Genomic DNA, 22,221 nt, shown 5'->3' with positions numbered 1-22,221 from the left:
TTTCCTTGTGCTCTTACGGTAAACGTTGGTTAAAATTTTATGTGCTTTTGAGAGCGTATTCTGTGAACTCTCCTTAGAACACTTCATCCAATTTATTTCTAAGCTCAAGTCTCCTACCCCAATCTACAATCCTTTCAACCTCTTTATATGTCTTGTATAACTCATTTGATGTACAATATTCAGTGTCTGCATATTTTCCATTTAATTCATGTGTGCCACCTCTCTGCTTGGGCGACAGCTCCTTAGGGAGGTGAGATGCATGGGAAGGAGCAGGTAGCAATGCATTCGGACAGAAACTGGGTCTGAGGTTGGTGCTCTTTCTATGAGGGTCTCTGTTGAGGTGAGGATGGTCCCAGGAAGCACCAGGAGTGAAACCACAGTGCTCATCACTGTTCCCCTCTCTCGAAGTTCATCTTCTGAGTCGGTGCAATGCTTGTGGTGGGAAATAAAAACCTCATTGGAAATCACAGGACTCCCAGACACCCTGAGAGCCCACTGAAAATAGATGTTTGTAGACGTGTTCTGTCATTTAACATTATTCTGGGAAGGTGTGTGTTCTCTGTTCTAGACATTGGCCTCAGCTGGGAGACCTGTGATCCCTGCTTTTTCTCAGAGAAAGAATTCACTTTTTCATTCCAGCAGGATCTCTCACAGAAACATTGCAGGATGTTTCTTTCTTTTGACACTTCCTCTTGCCTTTATTTTGATCTAAAATCAGCTCAGGTCCTATCTCTCATGTGAACTTAATCCTGAATATTGTAACACACATTGATTTACTCCTTTGAATTCTACAACATAAAAAATTGGCACTGAATCAAAACATCTTATATGACTGTTTTGTCTTGTTACTACTTTTGCAAATTCCCTGACATCTGGGATTTCCAATGCCCTTTACATTTCTTTTGCATTCCCAAAGCAGAATAGGCTCAGTTAATATTTACTGACAGGATAGTGTATGTCTCATTCCTAAAATAAACAAACGGATACTTTCTCCAGATGGTTGTGACTACAGGTATAGCCCGACCCATTCTTACCACCTTCTGCGTTACAGTATACTCCTTCCCCGATCAGTACGTTCCAATAAAACACTATTGACCATTTCGAGAACCTCAGAAGGATGTATTTCTATCAGTGTTCTTCTCTTTTTCAATGGAATGAACAGAATTCAAATTCCACAAACTTTCTCTTGAGTCAGCACATGGATAATAAAATTGATCTAAAGGAAGAGTTTAGAATGTGTGAGTGCCCTCCAGCGAAACGTCCGTCAAGAGCAAAGACACGGGGCAAAGTAGCCAACGGAGGGATGAGGATAGGAACGGGGAGGAGAGATGGGTAAACAATCGGAGAGCAGGGCGTGTCCAGTGTGAATACGTGAGAGACGTCTCCCAGTGGTTGGGGTGGGGTCTCATGAATTTAGGCTGGGGACCACAGGTAAGGTTGGGTGGGTTAAGTTCAGAAGGGCCCCTGACTTGGAGAGGGGTGGTGGTGAGTGGGGACTGAGATATGTGCCTATGGCCTTGGTTCCTCCTTAGAGGCCACCTAGCCCTGAGTTAGGGTCACTTGCCCCTGATACCTGCCCTTTTTGTGCAGAGAGGATGTGGCTGAGCCCTGCTGTGGATTCACTGCTGGCACAGAGGTACACAGATGTCTGGTTGGTGCTGGCAGACTCCAGGGTCAGGGGAAGGCCTCCTTCTTCTTCCTAGAGACGCCGTACCCGAAAGGGATGTCTCCTTGCTCAGTATCGTCAACATCATATGACCATTGCAGCAGCTGCAGCCCCAGACCCGGGCCTTGTCGATACCAGAACATTCTTTTGGGGTCCATATTTTGTGAACATTCCATCACAACTTTCGCTCCCACTTGTTCGATGAGATGTCTCAGGGTTTGGGTGACTTGTGCGTCCACAAGGCCTATGAGAGAAAGACAGATGAGGTGAAGCCAGAGTCCAGGAAGCCTGAGTGGGGAAAAGTCTCGTAGCAGGGCCTGGAAATATCAGCACTGGGGTTTGCTGCTAAGTCCCCGGACTCACCTACTCCCAGGAAGCAGAAGGCCACACCGCAGAGGAGCCTGATCCCCATGGCGGGCTGGGGGCAGGAGTGGCTCTTCGCTCAGGCTTAGGCTAGAGGCTGGTTGTCTGTGATGCCACCGTCCCTGCCCACACTCACCATCCCTTAGTCATCCTCTGGAGTCTAGAGAGTTTAGAGTTGCCAGAGTAAAAGCCAACACTGTTCCACATGGCAGGGTGTGTGTGCGTGTGCGTGTGTGTGCACCCACGCATGTGCGTGTATGTGTAGAAAACAGCTAACACGGTAGGCCTAAGGTGGCTATCTTCAGAAGGACCGGCTCCTGCAAGGTAGGCACTCGGCTGGCATCTGGGAACTTGGATTTCGGGAGTGTTCCCACCGTTGAGTAACTGGTAAGTGTAGCTCATTTTGCCTAGACTCCTAGCACAATGCAGTGTATGTGAAACACCTGCTTTGTTTCTTCGAGTCTGGAATTCGGGTACATGTTAGGCAGAGAGTGCCTGTGAGGTCAGTTATGTTGCTTTCCCGGGGCTGCCATAATGTACCAAAGACCGGGCGACTAACGCAACAGAAATTGGTTTTCTCACTATTCTAGAAGCTAGAAGTCCAAAGTCAAGGTGTTGGCAGGGTTGGTTTCCTCAGTGGCCTTGCTCCACAGCTTGTGGATGGTCTTCTTCTCCCTCTGTCTCCACACAGTCTTGCCTCTGTGAGCATCTGTGGCCTAATTCCCTCTTCTTATAGGGACACAGGTCATATTGGGAAAGGGCCACCCCCATGACATGAATTACCTCTTTAAAGAGGTTATCTGCAAATAATCACATCCTGAGGTACTGAGAGCTAGGACTTCAACATATGAATTTTGAGGGGGCACAATTCAGCCCATAACACCAGCTGCCAGAAATGTCTGGGATGCTGAGTCTGTAATGGGCTCCCTGGGCAGAGCTGTGGCACGCAGGCTCTGCATTTTCCTCGCTGGGGAAGGTGTGCATCCTCCAGAGAGGGAGAGAGCAGGAGGATGTCTCCATGGATTCATCCAAACTCCGCCTTGTCTCTTTCCCTTACGATCTGCCTGTGTATCCTAACGAGGTCTGTGTAGTCAATCTTAAGCCACGTGGCCTGATATGCCGGGTCCCCTGGGTCCTCCTAGTGAGTCTCAGGAAGTGAATCTCCACAAGTGGGGATTTTTTTTTTTCCCTGACGAACTCTGATTGAGAAAACATTACTGTTTTTTCTCTCTCCCTCTCTCCCTCCCTCCCTCTCGATTCATATTTCCTTCACAGCAATTTTAGTTTTTCAAAGAATCTTATTTAATATTTATTTAATAACCATAATTAGTAGTATATTGGTTACAAGGGTAGGCTTTGGAGCTACACTGTCTGGGTTTAAAACCTGGCACTGTCATTAACTGGCTGTGACCATGGGCAAATTCTGGGCCTCAGTGCTCTTATATATAAAATGGGACTAATAAAAAAAGTACCAACTACTAATAAAAGTACCAACCAATGCAAGAATGTGACAGGTTGGTACATATGAACTGGTTGTAACATTGCAGGGCTCAATGGATGCAGCCATTAAATGCATTGAATCTTATCACTACTACCATCATTTACTAAATACTAATTTTTTGTCAGGCAGTATGTGCAAATTCTTCATGGATATGGTTTCTTGAACTCATCCTTATGTTACCCTTTTGGGGAAAACCTTTGTCTTTTTATTTTTATTTCTTCAAAAATTTTAAAAAGATTTATTTATTTATTTGAGAGAGAGAGAGAAAAGAGAGCATGCACGTGAGCTAGAGGAGGGGCAAAGGGAGAGGGAGAGAGAATCCCCAAGCAGACTCCATGCTGAGCGCAGAGCCCGATGTGGGGCTCGATCCCACAACCCTGAGATCATGACCTGAACTGAAACCAAGAGTCAGACACTCAACCAACTGAGCCACCCAGACACCCCCAAATCATTGTCTTTTTAGATTTGCCTTCCAAAATATTTCTGCAGGAATTGTTTTTCAGTGAATTCAAATCAATAAAACAAAGCACACTGAAAGCTATGCCCTCTTCAGCCACCATGGATAGTAAACTATGGTTCATTACCAAGTGTCCTACACCTTCCCTACTATCCCTTCTTTAACCTTCATGATACTTCTGTAATAGGGACCTCACTCAGACAGTGTCAGATCCTACTCACCCACTAGAAAGGAAAAGCTACAAAGTCCAGTGTAATTCTGATTCTGACTTAGCCATCAATTTCTTTCCCCTGAATTCCTGGTGAAGCTCATAACCAGAAGTGGTCAGAAGAAATATGCCTGACTTTGTGTTCTGGCACAAATTCTATCTTCATGTTGTGCTGTTCTCTGCTTTTGATATGATTAGCTTTAGTGGTTAGGGGATTTTATCAGATTCCTGGGAGCCCCTGCCATCCCGAGCACATCCTTGTATCCAGGTGGCATCTCGTATTGCAAAGTATTACCAATCCTTCAGTTCTCATTTCTTACCTGTCTGTTTATAAAACACTTGCCTTTTCTGTCTGCTGTGTTGGTGATGGAGACACAATGGAGACACAATGGTGCCCACAGGCGCATGTCCACCTGGCAATGTGGTGGAGACCAATGGTGGGGTGCAATCACTAGGGATGCAACGTCTGCAGAGACTTAGAAGAAGGAGAAGAAGAAGGATGAGGAGGAGGAGAAGAAGGAGGAGGAGGAGTAGAGGAAGAAGAAGAAGAAGAGGAGGAGGAGGAGGAGGAAGGGGAGGAAGAGGTAGGAGGGGGAAGAGACGGAAGAAGAATTTAAGAAATATGACAATCAAATGCAAAAACAAATATTTAAAAGGACATTTTCAAGGTAATTGGAGAAATTTAAATATAATTCTGGCAGCATATAATATTAAGGAATTACAAATAATTTTGTTAGGTGGGTAATATGATTGTATAACAAAATATTATTTTTTAGAGCCTACTAAAATCTGAAATAAAATATTATGATGTCTTGGAAATTGCTTCAAAATATATCCACCAAAAATGCTGGGTGAATGGAAGACAAAAGGATGGCAAGTGCTCATTATTGAATCTGGGCGATAGGGCTCATTGTATTATTCTCTCTGCTTTTGTGATTGACATTTTTCTTTAAAAAAAAGCTTGAAAATGTTATACCAAGAAAAACGGGGAAAGTACAAATTATTTTCTTCTAAAGCTTCACCTTCAACATGCTTTACCACAATATTAAATTAAGACCATCTTCTATAAAGTAACTGATTTATACTCTTCAAAAGTATGGAATTACAAAGGACAGACTGAGGAGCTTTCCAGAGTAAAGAGAAATAACAACTAAATGCAAAATGTAATTCTGGATTGGATTATAGACCAGAATCTGTTTTCCTCTTTGTTATGAAGGACATTATTCGGACAATTGCCAAATATGAACAAAGTAACAAATACTGATGTAAAAAAAAAAAAAAACCACAATAATAAAACCCAACTGAAAGTTGTTCTGCTTGTGTTATCACCATGTGCCAGAAATTCTAAACAATTTTGGTGATGAAAGGCTCCTTCTGTGTAATGTCTGTCCTTTGGTGACTGCCTTAATTCACTTAGTGCAGAGAGAAGAATGGCAGTTGCCAGGGGCTGGGGGAGGGGATACAAGAGTCTCTGTTGAACAGATACAGAGTTCCAGTCTTGCAAGATGATTACATCTGTCCTACAACATTGTGCCTGGAGTTAAGGAGACTGGATTGTACATTTAAACACTTAGTAAAAGGGACCTCATTATAAGTGTTCTTATCACACACACACAATTTTAAAAAACAACTACAAAACAAAACAAATCCTCAGTGGGTGATTTTAGTGCACATTGAGATTCGTAATTACATACGTGACTGTTAATGAAAATAATATTGTTGTGCAAAGGAGGGGATGCTAAAATATCATTTGCTCTGGCAGCCAGATTGATGATACGCCATGGGCGGTAGGCAGAGGATTATGGCCCTTTCTGTTATTTGCTATGAAGAAGAGAAATTCCAAACTGAGAGATACTCAGATGAAGTTTCCTTCTACGTCATCCCTTTGTCACAATCTTCTTCCTGTCCTCACAAGAGCAGTTTGGTGGCAGAGGATCCACATGCCACCTGCTCTGAGCTCAGTGACCAAGGCAGTTCACATGAGGGGCCTCTCCCCAGGAGAATGCGCCTCCCCCACCCTGGGTCACCACAGCTCCTCTCTGGGACTGGAGCTGCTTGTGGAGTCTGTGACTAGGAAAGTCCGTCCCTGCACCCGTGGTGGTGAGGGTGTCGCAGAAATGGGGCATGTCTGGAGCAGAAATTGGCAGCATCTATAATAATATAGTACAGCATCATCCAAGCAAAAAGCTTCCCTCTTAGAGAATTTATTCGTAAGCTTCGTTATCTAAGCTGCTTATTAAAAGGGCTCTTAGCTGGGAAAGAGAGATAAGGAAGACAAATCCTGATTAAAATTCTTGAAGTCCTCTTAGAATTCTTGCATTGATATTTCTTGAACACTTGCTATGTGCCAGGCACCGGGAACACAGTCGCGGACCACAGAGGCAGGTTCCATGCCTCATAGAGCTTCCATTCCTTTCGCCATCCTCTGTATCAGGCACAGTCATGGTTTGGTGATACAAACATGGGAAGATACATGACCTTAAATCAGAGAGCAGACGGCCCCAAAGGGAGACTTATAGCAAACACCACCACCGCAGTAAGACTACTGCAGAACTGAGACGTGTAGAAGGTGCGTGTGTTCAGGAAACGGCCAGAGACATTCTGGGGAACGTGCGAAGCAATTGTGAGATCAGAAGAGTAAGAATGAGTTTGCCGGGCGGGCCTGGCAGCGCAATGGACAGGCGCAGTCGGAAGTTATCGTGGTACGTAGGTGGCAGTGACAGCTGACATGCAGTTATAAAATAACACTGAATAGGATGTTGAGCTCTGGAGCAATGAAATCTAGAGGCCAAGACCTGAAATTAGAAAGGCAGTTTGTCTAACGGTGGAGTGGAAGAGTTACACTGAACGTGGGCGATGGGGAGTAGGGCAGTGCACAGGGCTGGATGGCCCACAGCCCTGGACCCAGTCCCCGAAGACCCGTGCGTCTGGGCAGAATGACGCTCCCTCTAGCAGGTGGCACCAGGGAAGCCGAAATGGTACCAGGTGAGTTCTCTTAGGTGGTCTGGGCTGCACAAGCCCTGTGCCAACCCCAAAGGGAAGTGTGGGGGAGAGGACTGTGGCAGCTCATTCACAGGTGCTGTCCCCCACCCCTGGCTCCTGTGGGCACCACCTCTCCCCTTGTGACAACCTTTTCTGTGCAGAGAGGAAGTGGCTGTGCAGCGCTGTGGGTTAACTGCTGGCAGAAATGTCTAGAAGGGCTGGACGTCTGAAGGCTGGGAGAAATGCTCAGTCTTATTTAAAAACACACCGTATCTCTTAGGGACTTCCTGTCTGTTGGTATTCTTGGCACCGAGTAAAAGATTAATTGTAGCGGGTGCCTGGGTGGCTCAGATGGTTAAGTGTCTGCCTTCGGCTCAGGTCATGATCCCAGGGTCCTGGGATCGAGTCCCGCATTGGGCTCCCTGCTCCTTGGGAGCCTGCTTCTCCCTCTGCCTTTCTCTCTCGCTCTGTCTCTCATGAATAAAAAAAAAAAAAGATTAATTGTAGCCTCATTCCTGGCTCTTGTCTGAATAAGCACAGACGGGTCATGGTACATATTTTGGTCACATCACAGAGTCACCTTTTTTTCTGACACTGGGATTTCAGTGACGCTAGCATCCATGGACACTGTGGACAAAAAGAGATGGTACCTCAAGGGAGAGAGCTTAGGAGGGACACCAATGTATAACCACCAGAGAAAGGCTTAATGTAGCGGTCTGGCAAAGCAGGTTCAAGAACATTCTACCTGTGTCCATGAACCACCTATCCCAAGGAGGATGTCACGGCAGGTGAGTTCGTGGTGGGGTGTCCATGTTAGTTCTGGTGTTAGTGAAATACCCGGTGAGCTCACTTTTAAGGGAAGAGCATAGAAAGAGTAGTCTACCCATGACATTGACAATGAGTGAACCAAAATTTAATATATTTTTTAAAAAACTGCAACTAGTGTTCCAGATCTGAAAATTCATTAAATCTTGTAGATATATATATATATTTAAGATTTTATTTATTTATTTGAGAGAGAGTGAGAGAGCAAGAGAGCACAAGCAGAGGGAGAGGGAGAAGCAGGCTCCCTGCTGAGTAGGGAGCCCAATGTGGGGCTCGATCCCAGGACCGTGGGATCATGACCTGAGCTGAAGGCAGATGCTTAACCAACTGAGCCACCCAGGCGCCCCTGAATCTTGTAGATATTTCTTTAGCATGAGTGAGATTGGTTGAGGTGTGAGGCATCCGAAGCAGATTCCATGCAGCAGACTGAGGCTGCATGCCTCCAGGGAATGATGCAGAACCAGAGCTTGTTGGTCCTAGGAAACAAGGGTAACAAGCAGGGTAACCTGGTGCCTGAGGCAGGTCCAAGTGAAGAATCAGTGCATCCTAGCTCCGATCTCCAGGTCCGTGGCAGAGGGCTAGGTGTGTGGGATTCTACAGAAGTAGGAAGGTGTCTGTCTACATCATTGTCCCATGGGCTCCCATTCGATAGGGGGTCACTTGAGATGACTTCCAGGAAATAAGAATAAGTCATTAGATGCTAGATACATTTCACAGGGAACAGTCTTTGGTCTTATAATCTCCAGTTCCATCTCCGATTTAATTAGTGTAATTATATTTATACTGAGGATGTGAGAAAAGGTGTGATGGAAACTCAGCTTAGACCTGAGAAGCACCAATTTTTGTAGTTCAGAAATGTCGGGGCAGGTCTTTCAAAAAGGAGACATTGGTCCACTGGGAGCCCCTGTGTGTAACAGCGTAAAGTGCCTCCTGGAGGGAGCTCATCCTGAAGTAAGGACATGGGGCCAGCAGGGTGGACCGACCCAGTAATACAGCCATAGCTCTTGGAGGGATGAGTGGATTCTGAGCTTAGCTGGGTTTTTGCTGGATTTTGCATCCTGGGTGAGGTTCTCTCCATTCCCTCATTCCAGGACATAACTACTATTTTAGTGGTTGGTGAGGAATGTATGTAATTGGATGAGCCTTTGTGCTAAAGTCTGTGTAAGATATTGGGGCTCAAGATACAGAACTGTAGTTTTGCCCTTCCAACACAGAGAAGGAAAAGGAAAACCTTAAGCAAAAGTTTTCCTCTTGTGTTCATTAATAGAGGTGCCACTTAGCAGGAAAAGCTACCTGGGAGGGACATTGGAGCCCACTGCCAGGAACAATAGAGTCTGCAGTATTATATTGCTTGGTGAATGACATGGCGCAGAGCAGAAGCGTAAGCAGTGGCTGGTAGGTAGTTTAGGGCCCATCAGAAAAAGAAAAGGATCCTATGGAAACAGTGGTACCCAGAGAGGCAATATCCTCATCAGGCTGACCTAGAGCACAGAGTAGGCAAGAGGCTGGAGTAGAAGAATAAATCTCTGTTAGAGCACATGATCTGTCTTGCTTCTATACACATACGGAAAACCCCGGAATCTCCCCAAACTATGTGTAGGAGAGGACTTTGCAGGAGGCCCTTTTACTGGACTAGTCAGAGGGGTGTTGGGAAGAGGATTGAGAGAAGCCTGATTCATGCATTCATTTAACACTACCGCTTGCAGGCACCCTGGTAATACAATAGAGGCATGATCCTTATTCTCTTTAACCTTAGTATTTATTAGCCTAAATGTTAAACAGTGAAGAATTGGGTGTGTTGATGGCCATGAGGATAGACGTTCAGGCTGTCATAAGATCACATGACAGAAGAGCTAACCCAGGCAGGGATTCAAGGAAATCTTTCTGGAGGAAATGACTTCTGAGTTAGTATCCAGAGGAATGATCCATCAGGTGACCAGGTAGGTAGGGAGAGGAAGGGTACTCTAGGGCGAGTGAATGTTATTGGTGAACACTAGGCAGTAAGTCAGCAGAGGACATACATGGGGACCTGTGAGAGGTGGAATATGTCTGGTAGTTGTGGGAACTGAAGGAAGGAGGACATTCACGTTAGGAAGGTAGATAGGTGCGCAAAGACCACATCATGGAGAGGCTTATAAAGCCTCAAGTTTATACTTGAGACTTCAGTGAGGTTCAGGAAAGACACTGATGGCTTTCGAGCCGAGAGAGTGGTTTGTGGATGGAGGCAGGCAGTAAACTGGGAAAAGGGGGTTGACTGCTTGGAAGGTGGAGAAGGAATCCAGGTGAGAGATGTTTGCTGGGCCACGGCGTTGTCAGTGATGTTAGAAACATTAGTAAAATTTGCAAGGGATGTAACATCTAGAAATATGCAGAGTGGGGGTTGATGGATTAGGTGTGGAAGGATAGTATCTGAGAGATGGTGGGGATGAGCCCTCCATTCCTGGCTTGGGCATTTCGCCAGATGGCAGGACCATTTGCTGAGATGAGGAGAATGAGGGATGTCAGATTTTGTAAAGAACTCAGAGCGTGCTCTTCCCCCGGGGTGCAAACCTCCAGGAATAGGACATGGCATATGGGACAAAATTTTGTTGAGTGATTGGATTGAAAGTGGGGTGTTCCGTTTGGGCAACAATGAAGCCCGGTAAGGAGAAAGGATTGCAGGGTGCGTAAAGTTCCTTTTCTAGGAAAAGCTTCTCTTACCCCTGGCACTAGACCTAACACAGTCAGCTTGTCCTGCCTCAACTTTGACAAGCACCTTGGTCATGAGAGGTCTTGTGAGAGTAGCACACTGCAGGGGAGCTGCCTTGCTCAGAGTCCCCGGTGCTGGGCAGTCAGGGAAGGACTTCTATGGGCACTGATGGTGGAGGGAGTTTTCCTGCTGCTTGGGGTGGGCCCCCCATGAAGGAGCCTCCTCGCTCTTGTGGTGTCCTTTTGGTGCAGAGAGCAGATGGCTGAGCAGCACTGTGGATTCACTGATGGCACAGAGGTACAGAGAGGTCTGGTTGGTGCCTGCCGACTTCAGGGTCAGGGGGAAATTCTTCTTCTCTTTCCGCAAGGCAGTGAAGCCATGAGGGACATCTCCATCCTCAACAAACTCAACGTTCCGTGAATAGTAGATCAGCTTGAGACCCAGCCCTGGGTCTTGTCGATACCAGTACATAGCGTCGTGGTTCATATCCTGAAAACAATGCAGTGTCAACTGCCTTCCGGTCCCTGTGATGAAGTATCTCGGGGTCTGGGTCACCTCGGCTTCCATGGGGCCTGTGAGGGAAGGAAACAGAGCTAGAGACAGCCAAGAAGGGCACAGCCTCTGGAAAAGAGCTGAGATCTGTGAGCTACGGCCAAGTTGCCCATGTGTCCTGAAACTCACCTGCTCCTAGGAGACACAGCACCACAAAGCCCAGGAGCCCGAAAGCCATGGCAGCGGACATGGGGGTCCGCCGGCCCCAGGGGCTGGGCTCTAGGCGGTTCTGTAATGTCTCCCTCGCTGCAGCGACCTGGCTCTCATTTTCGGAGGGGAAGCCACTCCCCTTTCCTTGTGGTGCTGAGGAGAAACAGGGGCGGTCGGTAGTGGCCGCTGTGGGCTGGCAAGCCTGGTGGTCCCGAACATTCCCCCACTCTCCTTTGAGGCTGCTCCTTTCTGCGCCCTGGACAAAGTCTCACCAGTACACTCTTGTCAAACTTGGCAGGCATTTGTGTATTTTGAATCCTTATGATGAAAACTGGTACAAACGATTTATCACTTAGAAATGTGGGAACATGAAACTTACACTCCATCCCAATTGCACTTTTATACTTTAGAAGTCGTCCCGTCTACTCTGCAGAAGAAATTCCAAGTATGTTCCTCTGCTTGTTTATCCACTGACATGTTTTTTAGCTGCTAGCCTTTGCAAGAGGCTCATGTGTACAAATCCAGTCCGCAGGTCCCCAGCATGGATTATTTTATTGGTCTGTAGCCAGTTCAAAATACCAGGTGCAGGCTCTTTCCTCATTAGCCGATTACACACAGTTGTAGGGCTAACAGCTGCTTTCCTCCAGGTTGGTGTCTGGCATATCCTTCTTCCTTCTCCTCTCCTCTCTCCTTCTACAGGCAGGGACGACATCTGCTTACTTCAGTCACCTCGCTTTTTTTTTTCTAACCAGCCAACATGGTTTCTTTGTCTGCTGTGGGCATACAGCCTCTTTCTTGCAGTCTCCCCATGCTGCCCCACACGGCAGCGTGGCTACGTCCCTGGGTGCTGAGCGGCAGCTGGGCTGTGGATCCCAGCCCCAGGGGATTCTGTATGGGGCTCGGGGCATTAGGGTGTCTCTTCTGAGTTCTAGCTGCTCGTATTGTTCCCTTTTCTGGGTCACTGTGTCCTTCCTGCGTTAAGGTGACTTTCCTGGGGTTGCCCAGATTATTCCCCGTCTTGGATACCTTTGAGTTTGTTTTGTGCTTTGTTGGAGCCAGAGTCTTCTTGGGGGGATGGGAGAGGAGGAGAGAGAAGAGACTGCCCCATCCCCCTTCATTGCTTCCAACCACGGCTAGGGCTTCACCGAGTCCTTCTTTATTTTGCCAAATCATTGTCATCTCCAGGCAAGAAGTGGGACCTCATCCCAGTCTTGGGGCAGCACTCAAACCTCAGAGATGGCTTTTTTGCTTGCAGTCCCCTTCATGCTGGAGGTGCAGCTCCAACTGTCCCCATTTCAGGCCAGTGAGAGAGGCATGCTTGCTCTCAGGACAGTAACTCTGCTCTAAGGAGGCGTGTTCTCTCTTCGTATGTCGCTACGCATGTGGTTCCTTTCAGGAAACGCATGGGGGGTGGGCAGGCTTGGCTCCACTTCAGCCCTCGGTGTTTTTCTGTTGTCCTGGGAGTCCTTCATATTCTAGCTGTGGGACAGGTGTTCTCTGGGGAAAGAGAGCAGTTTTCATTCTCAAGAACCCTCCTCAAGTCAACAATTTCCTTATTACTTAGTAAAGCTCATCGTCCCGAATTTCATCTTTAGACATCTTTCACAGTTTACCCACATCCACAAAGCTAAACCCACTATTTACTTATGGTCCTGACCAGTAGATTTTCCCAGGTTCCGTGGTGCTTCCAACACCATAGAGATGGATAATCACAAGTCAAAGCTTTATAGTTTATCTCAAACATTCTCCATATTAGATTAACCCAAGATTCAGGAGGCATCTGATTCTGTATTCCTGTTCCCCAGCAGCGAGTTCACTCTCCTCAGACACAGGCTGCTCCCCTCCTCTGCACCCCATTAACAGGCTGCTCTGGTCTCTCCTTTCTTTCTCTATATCAGCCAAGACACTAAAGCAATGTCCCTGATATCCTTAGATCATGAGCCAGTTGCTGAACCTTCCCACGCGTCCCTTCTAGAATCTCCCTTCTGATCTCTCCTTCCCAAGGCCACCACATTCAAGAGTTTGGGAATGTTTCCCCAATGGGGGGCAGGCTTCTGTGTCCCTAACAATGGGACTGGAAGAAAAGAGAATCCTGTAGGTGGCCAGGAGCCCGGAAACATCTCCCTCTGTCTTTTGTCCTTTAATGTAATGTGCTTCGTTCTGTGCTGTCCATCTGTCCCTGTCTCTCCCAGGCCTTCTTCGGTGTCTGCTCTCAGCCCCCTCCTCAGAGGCACCACTTAGTAAATCTGCTGTGTCTCCATCCATCCTTCTTGGATAACAGTCTCTGGACAACAATATTCATGCTGGCCTCTACCCCACTGAGGAGCCCTTTCTTAGAAACCCCTGTAGAAGAACATACTTATCCCTTTAAGTGCACAGCAATATTTTTCCTGCGGGGGAATCCTGAGCCCATTTATAGACTATAGAATGTTCACCAAACTTCAAATCCTGTTTTACTTATGCTCAGGTCGTTTCCGTCCTGAGGAAGTTGCTCTACCCTCTATATTTTCCTGTTATATGCTTAACATTTGAAAGACCTCATGAGAGATATTTTTATACTGAGTTCTCTTTTAATTGGTGATACAGTGTTCAATTTTACCAAATTTTCTCGTTTATCATGATCTGAAATGTAACGTTCATAATAAAGAATGCGTTAGTGCCCTCTAGTGGCACTTCCCTGCAATAGGCAGAAAAAGGTCTCAAAGATGTTCTCATTTTAACCCCCACCGCCTGTGAATGTTTAGATTTGATTTAAAAGAGAATTAAGGTGGTGGATACAATTAAGGTTACTAATCAGCTGACCTTGAGCTAGGGAAGCCCAGTCTAATCACATGGGTCTTTACTTCTTTCAGATTTTATTTATTTATATGACAGAGAGAGTGCACAAGCAGGGGGAGAGGGAGAGGGAGAAGCAGGCTCCCCTCTGAGCAAGGAGCCCGATGCAGGACTCGATCCTAGGACCCTGGGATCATGACCTGAGCCGAAGGCAGACGCTTGACCAACTGAGCCACCCAGAGGGCCCTAATCACATGGGTCTTTAAAAGCAGGGAACCTTTCCCAGCTGTGCTTGGAGGGAGACATGAGTATGGAACAAGGGTCGGGGAGATGCAACGTTGCTGGTTGTGAAGATAGAGGAAGGAGGTCATGAGGCAAGGACGTTTGATGCTCTCCTAGAGCCTTCAGAAAGAAACGTAGTGCTGCCAATACGCTGGTTTTAGCTGAATGAGATTGGTACTGGACTTCTCACCTGCAGAACTGTAAGATAATAAATTTGTGTTGTTTTAAAGCCACTTGAGTGTGTGGTAACTTGTTATAGAAGCAACAGAAAACATGCAATCACCAAGACTAAAAATCCATGGCAAGATGTGGTAAGAAAGCAATTAAGGTGGGAGAAAGCAAAGGAAAGGCTGCTAACTGGGTGGGGCAGGGTGTCTGCACCCTCTTGTGGGTGGGGCTCGGGCTCACGAGGGCAGAGGCACTGCCTACCTTGGGTTTGCCATCTTTGTGCAGAGGACGCAGCTGCATTGATAAACTGCTGGTGCAGAGGGACTCGGGTGTCTGGTTACTGCTGGAACGTTCAAGGGTCAAGGGGAGATCACTCTTCTCCTTTCTCTCTCTCTTCTCTCTGTCTCCCTCTCCCGCCCTCTTTTTGCCTCTGCATGCTTGAGTGTGTGTGTGTGGTCACCTTGCAGGGGGATGGAAGCTGCAAAGGGAGTGGGCTTCTGTTGATATTCACAATGACAACAAATTCTAATTCCCTGCTATTTGGGAAGTGACTTCCTGTGCCCTGGGTCACAAGCAACCCGCCTGCCTCAGCAGCAGCACCTCGCTGGCTCTGTGCTACTTAGCAGAGGCCGTGCCCACGGTGCCGGCCACTGATGGTCAGACCAAAGGCAGGATTCTTCCCAAGAGAATAGGTCCTCTGAGGCTGGCAGTGACACCCTGCCGGAGCATTCTGAACCTAAGCCTGTGCAGAGGAGGTATTTGCAGAAATGGAGCATGCCAAGAGCAGAAACTGGCAGCATCTGATTCTGCATCTTTAACAACGGCATCATCTGATTCAAACTCTTGTCCTTATTATCCCTTTGCCTCTTCTTCCGCTTCTCCCAGAGTGGCTTTCATCAGCAGCAGCCTTCTTTCGGGGGCTCTGTGTTAGTTTTCTCCCGCTGCTATAACACAGTACCACAAACTCAGTGGCTTAAGACAACACAAGTTTATTATCTTACCGTAGGTTAGAGGTTTGACATGAGTCTTAGTGGTTGAACTCAAGGTGGGGTGGGGCTCTGTGCTCTTCTGGAGGCTCTGGGGACAATCCGTTTCTTTGCCTTTTCCAGGTCCTAGAGGCCGCCTGCAGTCCGTGCCCCCTTCCTCCATCTTCGAAGAGAGCCACAGCAGGTGGAATCCCTCCCACATCACTCTGTAAGGACCCATGTGTTTAATTGGGCCCACCTGGATAATCCAGAATAATCTCACCATCTATATCAAGGTCAACTGATTCGCAAATTTAACTGCATCTACAAATGTAATTCTCCTTTGCCATGCTGTAAGGCTATATATTCACAGATTCTGAGGATTAGCAAATGAATATTTTGGGGGTGTTTTACTTGGCCTATCAGGAACCCTTTGCCAGAAAAGAAGGTAAGTCTGGGAACTGATTAAACTTAAGACAGAATTTTTAGGGTAGGAGAGCAGGCAAGCCCAGGGCCCAGTCATTGTAGACATTGCTGAGCCATTTTATCCTTTCCTTTAATGGACAGATAATGAATATCAATTATGTGGCAGGTGCTGCTTTAGACTATGGGAACACAGACATGAACAAAAAAGACAACATCCCTGTCTCCATGCTGATAATATTTAATATTGATCTTTCATTGAACTTGTGTGCCATGCACGGGGGACAATTCTGGGGAAGGAATGATGGAAACACATACCTTCTTAAAGTAGTCCAGTGGGAAGTTAGCCGTCCCAGTAATCATTTCAATTTGGCATCTGCAGAAAGGAAGAATTGTGTAAGGTGCAGTGGGAGTACTGAGGAAGGAGCCCACGGTCTTGGGAAAACAGAGCACATTTCAGATATTGCTATTTTAAGTAATATTTTGAAGAGCAAAATGAGTTTGTCAGATGGGCCATTCGAGGAAAATATGTGCTGCGTGTTTGGAAATGGCTCGAGTTCAATGTTGCTGGAGTAGAGCATGTGAGAACGTGAGTGCTAGAAGGTGCGGCTGGATTTTCTTATAGGTTATCATTGTACCTTATATATGCAGGAAGTTTTGTCCACTGCCACATGCCTCCATCCTGGGTGGTTTACTTATGTCTTTTCCCAAACCTACCACCATACTCAGGGCTCTGCTGGTCTGTATGAAGCTTGGGAACTAGAAAATGATTTGGTAGAACTTGTCAGCATAGTATACACATGCTTTAAGAGCTGGTAAACATGGAGACAGAGGGATAATTATCTTGTGTGTCAATCAGGCTGGATCTGGTCAGGTCATTTGTTTTTCTCCTCCCATGAGAAGGCCTGAAGATTCTGAAGCACTGACCCATTCCAACTACTCACGGCACATGGGTATGTCTTCCCTAGTGCCCAGCTGTGATGGACTTAATGGGGAAAGAGATCCATAACTCAAGAAGGAAAAATTAAGAACTCTTTATCATTATCCTAGGCTCTAATGAGAACCTGACATTCTAATACAAAGGTATCTTTTTGGTTAAGGGATTTAATTTCCTTCCTTTCAAAACATTAAAGGAATCATCGTAAGTTTCTTTCCATGACAGTAAGTTTAGATTTTTATGTCTGTTAGACCACAGAGAGCCAATGAAAGATGCAGGGGAAGGGAGTGACATGGCCAGAATTTTGCAATCAGGGAGATAGCACTTGGTATTGGGATGCTGACACTGCATTAGATGGGGGAGGCTGGAGCCCAAGATGTGGATAAAGAGGCTACTAAATTTACCTGCAGAGCTGATAAGAGCATAAACAGGACAGTGGTTGCATGGAGATAATGGATGAAGAGAAAAGTTATGTAGGCGTTAGCAATCAAAGCTCTTGAATACAGGTTGGCTGTCCACGGTAAAGGAGGAAGAGAAATGTAGCACGGCTTCAATCTCGTGCAAGTAAATGGCTCATACTTGAATTCGTCAAATCAGGAAACCAGAGGGTAGCTTGCAGGGCAAAGATGACGTGTTGTGTTTCAACTCCGGGGGGGGGGGGGGGCCCTAAAGGGCCTTAAGTTCAAATTAGGAATCAGGGTGGAGAGGACAGATCTAGGACTCATCAATTACGCAGTTGGATTCTTGTGCTCCCAGCCCCCATCTTGGGATAGTGGACAGCAGCCAGCTTGTAGAGAAAGACGAGACTGATGCCATCTCAGAGAGTACCTTTTCCCTCTAAGAAAGTACCTTTTCTCTCCTCTTCTAGTTATCACTCTCTCCAAGTATGGTAGCAGGTGGCACTTCAGTCCTGCTTAACTCATTAACTTAACTCATTAACGTAGGCTACCTGGACAAGAGCTCTGTGGTCTAATCTTGGAAGCTAGGTCAATTCACGAGATAGACAGTTTGCCACCCGAGACACTGATCCATATCCAGATGATCCCCAATTGCTCCAGGAAACTTTCACAAATTGGCTAATAACAAAACTAAAATCATACTAGATATTGTCCTGTTAACTGGATCCTGATATTTGTTGTTTTCCTGAGGCCCTGCCTTGAGGTTGTTAGTTTCCCAACACATTGGAATTTAGAAGGATTAAGCTACCTCCCCAAATAATCAATCAACTGATAAGATATTTCTACAGTAGGTTAGCTCAAAATTCATAGGAATGAAGTTCATTATAGATTGTGTTCCCTCTGCCAACCAATTTTATTCTCTTCAAAAAAGTTCTTTCAATCTTCACTCCATTCCTTTCCCTGGTCTCATCTCTCATCCCTTTTCTCAACCCAGGGACAAAACAATTTGGTTCCTTATACTGAGGCTTTGGTGTCCTTCTGGTAAGAGCTAGATCTTTCCTCCTTACCTTTCCTTCATATAACTTCCCTTTGCTCCCCTTACCAAAGGCCACACCACTCTACTTTTATACTGTGTCCTTGATAAAACAGTAGGAAGAAAACTTGATCTACTCTGTGGCCAGGACTCAGAAACATCTCTCAAGTACTTTTAAATTCTAATTCAATGTATTTGATTGCATGCCCTCTGAATTTCTTGTCCCGATATTCTTGGCATTTGTTCTCCTTTGGTGTGGTAGACAGAATTCTAAGAACAACCAGCAGTGACCCTTGCCCGTGTATGGTCTCCTCCCTTTTGAGTGTAGGAGGTACCTGTAAATATAATGACATCTCGCTTCTGTGATTGTGTTACATTATTTGGCAAAAGGGATATTATCCAGATGAGCCTGTCCTAATCCAATCACAAGAGCCCTTCAAGGCAGTTTTCTCCAGCTGGTAGCAGAAGGGGAGGTCACAGAGCTTTCTGAAGCATCAGAACGATTTGATGTGCATTTTTGTCCTTGAAGATGGAGGGGACCAGAGCGAGACTGCAAGGAACTTCAGGCAACCCCCCAGTGACCACCAACAAGGAAACAGGGCCCTCACTCCTACCACCACAAGTAACTGAGTTCTGCCAATAATAAGACTGAGTGGGAAGGGGAGTGGGCTCCAGAAGAAACTGCAGCCAGATGATAATGTGATCTCAGCAGACCTTGAGCAGAGAACCCAGACCAACCATCCTGGTCTTCTGAAACACAGAACTGTGGGATGATAAATTGGTGTCCTTGTAACCTGCCTCATTTGCACTATTTGTTACACAGCAACAGAAAACAAATACAGTTGGTTATCACCCAACATTTTCCTTTGGGGAACGACCCAGTGACCCTTTTGTATCTCTGATCTGTCTACTCGGCATCACAGGCTTTGATTTTAAAAATTACACCTGTATCTACCAGCAGGTGAGGTTCTGCTCCCTAACAATCCCTGTGAACAAACACATTTTATGTCTCTTATTACCAACCCCCCTCCCCTCCACTAACTTTTTCCACATTCTCGGTAATCCTGGGTTCATGAGTTGTCTGAAAACTGGTCTTGACCCTCTGCATCCTCTGTTACTCATGCTCAGGATTCCACATCTGAGGAAGCCCCGCTTCCTGCTGATTTTCCCGTATGACTCCATTAGTCATCGAGAGACGCCACTGTAGAATCTTTGAAGGATCTTTGTATATCTGAGGGGTTTTTTCATTTACTTGATCAGAATTCAGTTTTATCAAAAATTTCCCCATGTCTGTATCTGAGAATTGAAGTTTGCCTTAGGAAATAGTCACTTTGGGTTAATCACTTCTAGTCTAGTGCAATATCAGCCAGGGGTGAAGACTTGGATTACAACAGGAAAGATGTCTTGGAGGGACAAGAACGGGGGAAAAGTAAGGAATATTACAGCCAAAGCCGTGCTTCAGTGCAATCTTGTGAGAAAACTTCTCCTAATTTGGGTCAGGAATCTTGAGGGCGGGGTCCCCTCACTCCCTGGTTTGCCCCTTTCTTGGGCAGAGAGGATATGGCTGTGCACCACTGTGGCTCACTGCTGGTGCAGAAGGACACAGATGTCTGGTTGGTGCTGGCAGACTCCAGGGTCAGGGAAAAAGATGGCAACTCATTTCAAGAGATACCATACCCCTGAGGGACATCTCCTTTTTCAAAGGGGTTAGTACCAGTTGAGTAGTAGATCAGCCACAGTCCAAACCCTGGGTCTTGGCGATACCAGAACATTGAAACATAGTTCATACCCTGAGAACACTGTAGGGTTAATTCCTTTCCTGTCCCCAAGATCCTATGTCTTGGGAACTATGTGACCACAGCATCCTTGAAACCTGTGGCAGGAAAAAAATAAATGTGGTCAAATAAAGACAGAGCCCAGGGAGGGGAGACTGATGTTACCATCCTGCAGAAATGTCCTGTAGTTGGAGCCCAGGAAGTCCGTGACAGGTGCCCGGAACCCACCTACTCTGACGAGACAAATGACAACACAGCAGAGGAACCTGTTGCTCATGGCAGCGTTGGATGAAGAATGCTGGCCCATGCTGTGATGCATTTAGTCTCTGAGGCCAATGCTTTTCATCTACTCCCGGCCAGAGACCACAGCCTTGTCCCTCGCTGCTTCAAAAAAGAATCAAAAGCCTCTGAGATGTAACAGAATGTGGCCGGTTTCATTTTTCCAGGTCACATAATTGTTTATGATGTTCTCTTAAAGAATTCGCACGGAAGTTTTTTCCTCTGAATTCTAATTTCCCTTATATGATATATCCTTTGTGATATGGTGGGTTTGTGTCTTTTGAATTCTTACTAGACTCTTATGGTAAGTTGAATACTGTTGCATGGACCCTTGAGGGTTTTCTCCAAACACTTCTCTGGAAACTCTTTCCCATTTTATCCCTCTACCCAACTTGAAATTTTACTCTAAAAGCACTCTAATCTTTAGCCAGCCTAATCTTATTCATTTCCATGAATTTCCACTATATAATCTCGGCATGCTTTCCATATAATGCCTGTGTCCCTTCTCTTTCTGTGGGCCTCCTCATAAGGGAGTGAACAGGTGTGGTGGAGGGAATGGAGCAACTAAATATACACAAACCCAGGAAAATCTGGTAGGTACCTAGAACATGCTCTCAGGTGATTTGGATCTGGTGTAGGAACTCATCTTACTGGAGGTTCCACCCGATAGCACTGGGTGTGGACAAACACTATGCAGGCACTTGTAGCTACCGATCCCTTTGAGTGATCTGGTAACTGCTTTCAGACCCACTTGCTTGGGGGAGAAAAGCATTTTGGGGAAATTGTGAGATGCGAGTCACCACAGATGAACTGAAGTTCAAATGTCATAGATGTGGCTTTTTGCTATTTAACATTATTTCTAGGAAGATTTTTTTTTTCTCAAATGCTAGGCCACCTGAGGATGTGGCTGTAGATTGCTGTAGATAATCCTAGCACAGAAGTGTGAAGGTGTCTCCAGGGCCTGAAGAAAGCCTCCTCCTTCATCCAGGAGACACCGTGCGCATCAGGGGACCTTTTTCAGTTCTGCCAGCAACAAGTGAACAGTGGATCAGCTGTCGCCCCAATGCTGGGACTTGGTCACACCAGAGTATTCCGTTATGAACAAAGTCCTAAAGACATTCAAACAAAAGCTTTTGCCTACCCCTGTTCTGTTTTATATCTAGATTCTGGATTACTCTAATATCCAAGTGACCTGTGGGAGAAGGATGCAGAAGTTATAGGCAGTGCCCACCATTTTGGCCATGAAAAAAAAAATAAATAAAAGCCTTGTGCTAGAGCCTAGAAATCCCAGTATATGATTGTTCCTGTGCTCCATGATCTCACCTGCTGCAAGGAGACAAAAAGTTTAGTCTTCAGAAGGGCCTGATATCTAGGGCAGAATAGGAGAAGGAGCAGGTCTTCTTCCAGCTCTTGTCAGCCTGTAGGTAGTTTGCCTGTGACGTCACATATAGTAACCACTCATTAAGATTTAGCTCTCAAAATGGTTAACTATTACTAGTTAGTTAACTAGTTAACTAGTACACAGCTACTAATATTACTGCTACTGACATTATCTATTATTGAGTCTAATTTCTATGCTGGGGATTTTGTTAGGCAATCTACATACATTTTCTTGACCAAATAAACCTCTGGGAGCCATATATTACTGATTCTATTTTATAGACTAGGAAATTATCTTTAGAGAGGTTCAGTAACTTGGCAAACTAGAAAGTGACCAGATAAGTCTAATTCCAAAACCCATATTGTCAACAACTAATAATGAATTTCTTCAAGATTCTTTATCTCTCTGTCCC

The 22,221-nt window shown here is 45.9% G+C and overlaps 2 gene segments (V, D, J or C); both read right to left on the bottom strand.

Moving 5' to 3' along the window:
* Positions 1-1,528: 1,528 nt before the first annotated feature.
* On the bottom strand, positions 1,529-2,078 carry LOC123326385. The segment is given in 2 exon segments: positions 1,529-1,910; positions 2,030-2,078. Coding segments are annotated over 2 exon segments (431 nt in total).
* Positions 2,079-10,847: 8,769 nt separating this feature from the next.
* LOC123323180 lies at positions 10,848-11,421 on the bottom strand. The segment is given in 2 exon segments: positions 10,848-11,263; positions 11,373-11,421. Coding segments are annotated over 2 exon segments (465 nt in total).
* Positions 11,422-22,221: the final 10,800 nt, after the last annotated feature.

This window comes from Neomonachus schauinslandi, chromosome 12, assembly GCF_002201575.2.
Source record: "Neomonachus schauinslandi chromosome 12, ASM220157v2, whole genome shotgun sequence".
Lineage (NCBI taxonomy): Eukaryota > Metazoa > Chordata > Mammalia > Carnivora > Phocidae > Neomonachus > Neomonachus schauinslandi.
This window is presented reverse-complemented; position numbering and strand designations above follow the sequence as displayed.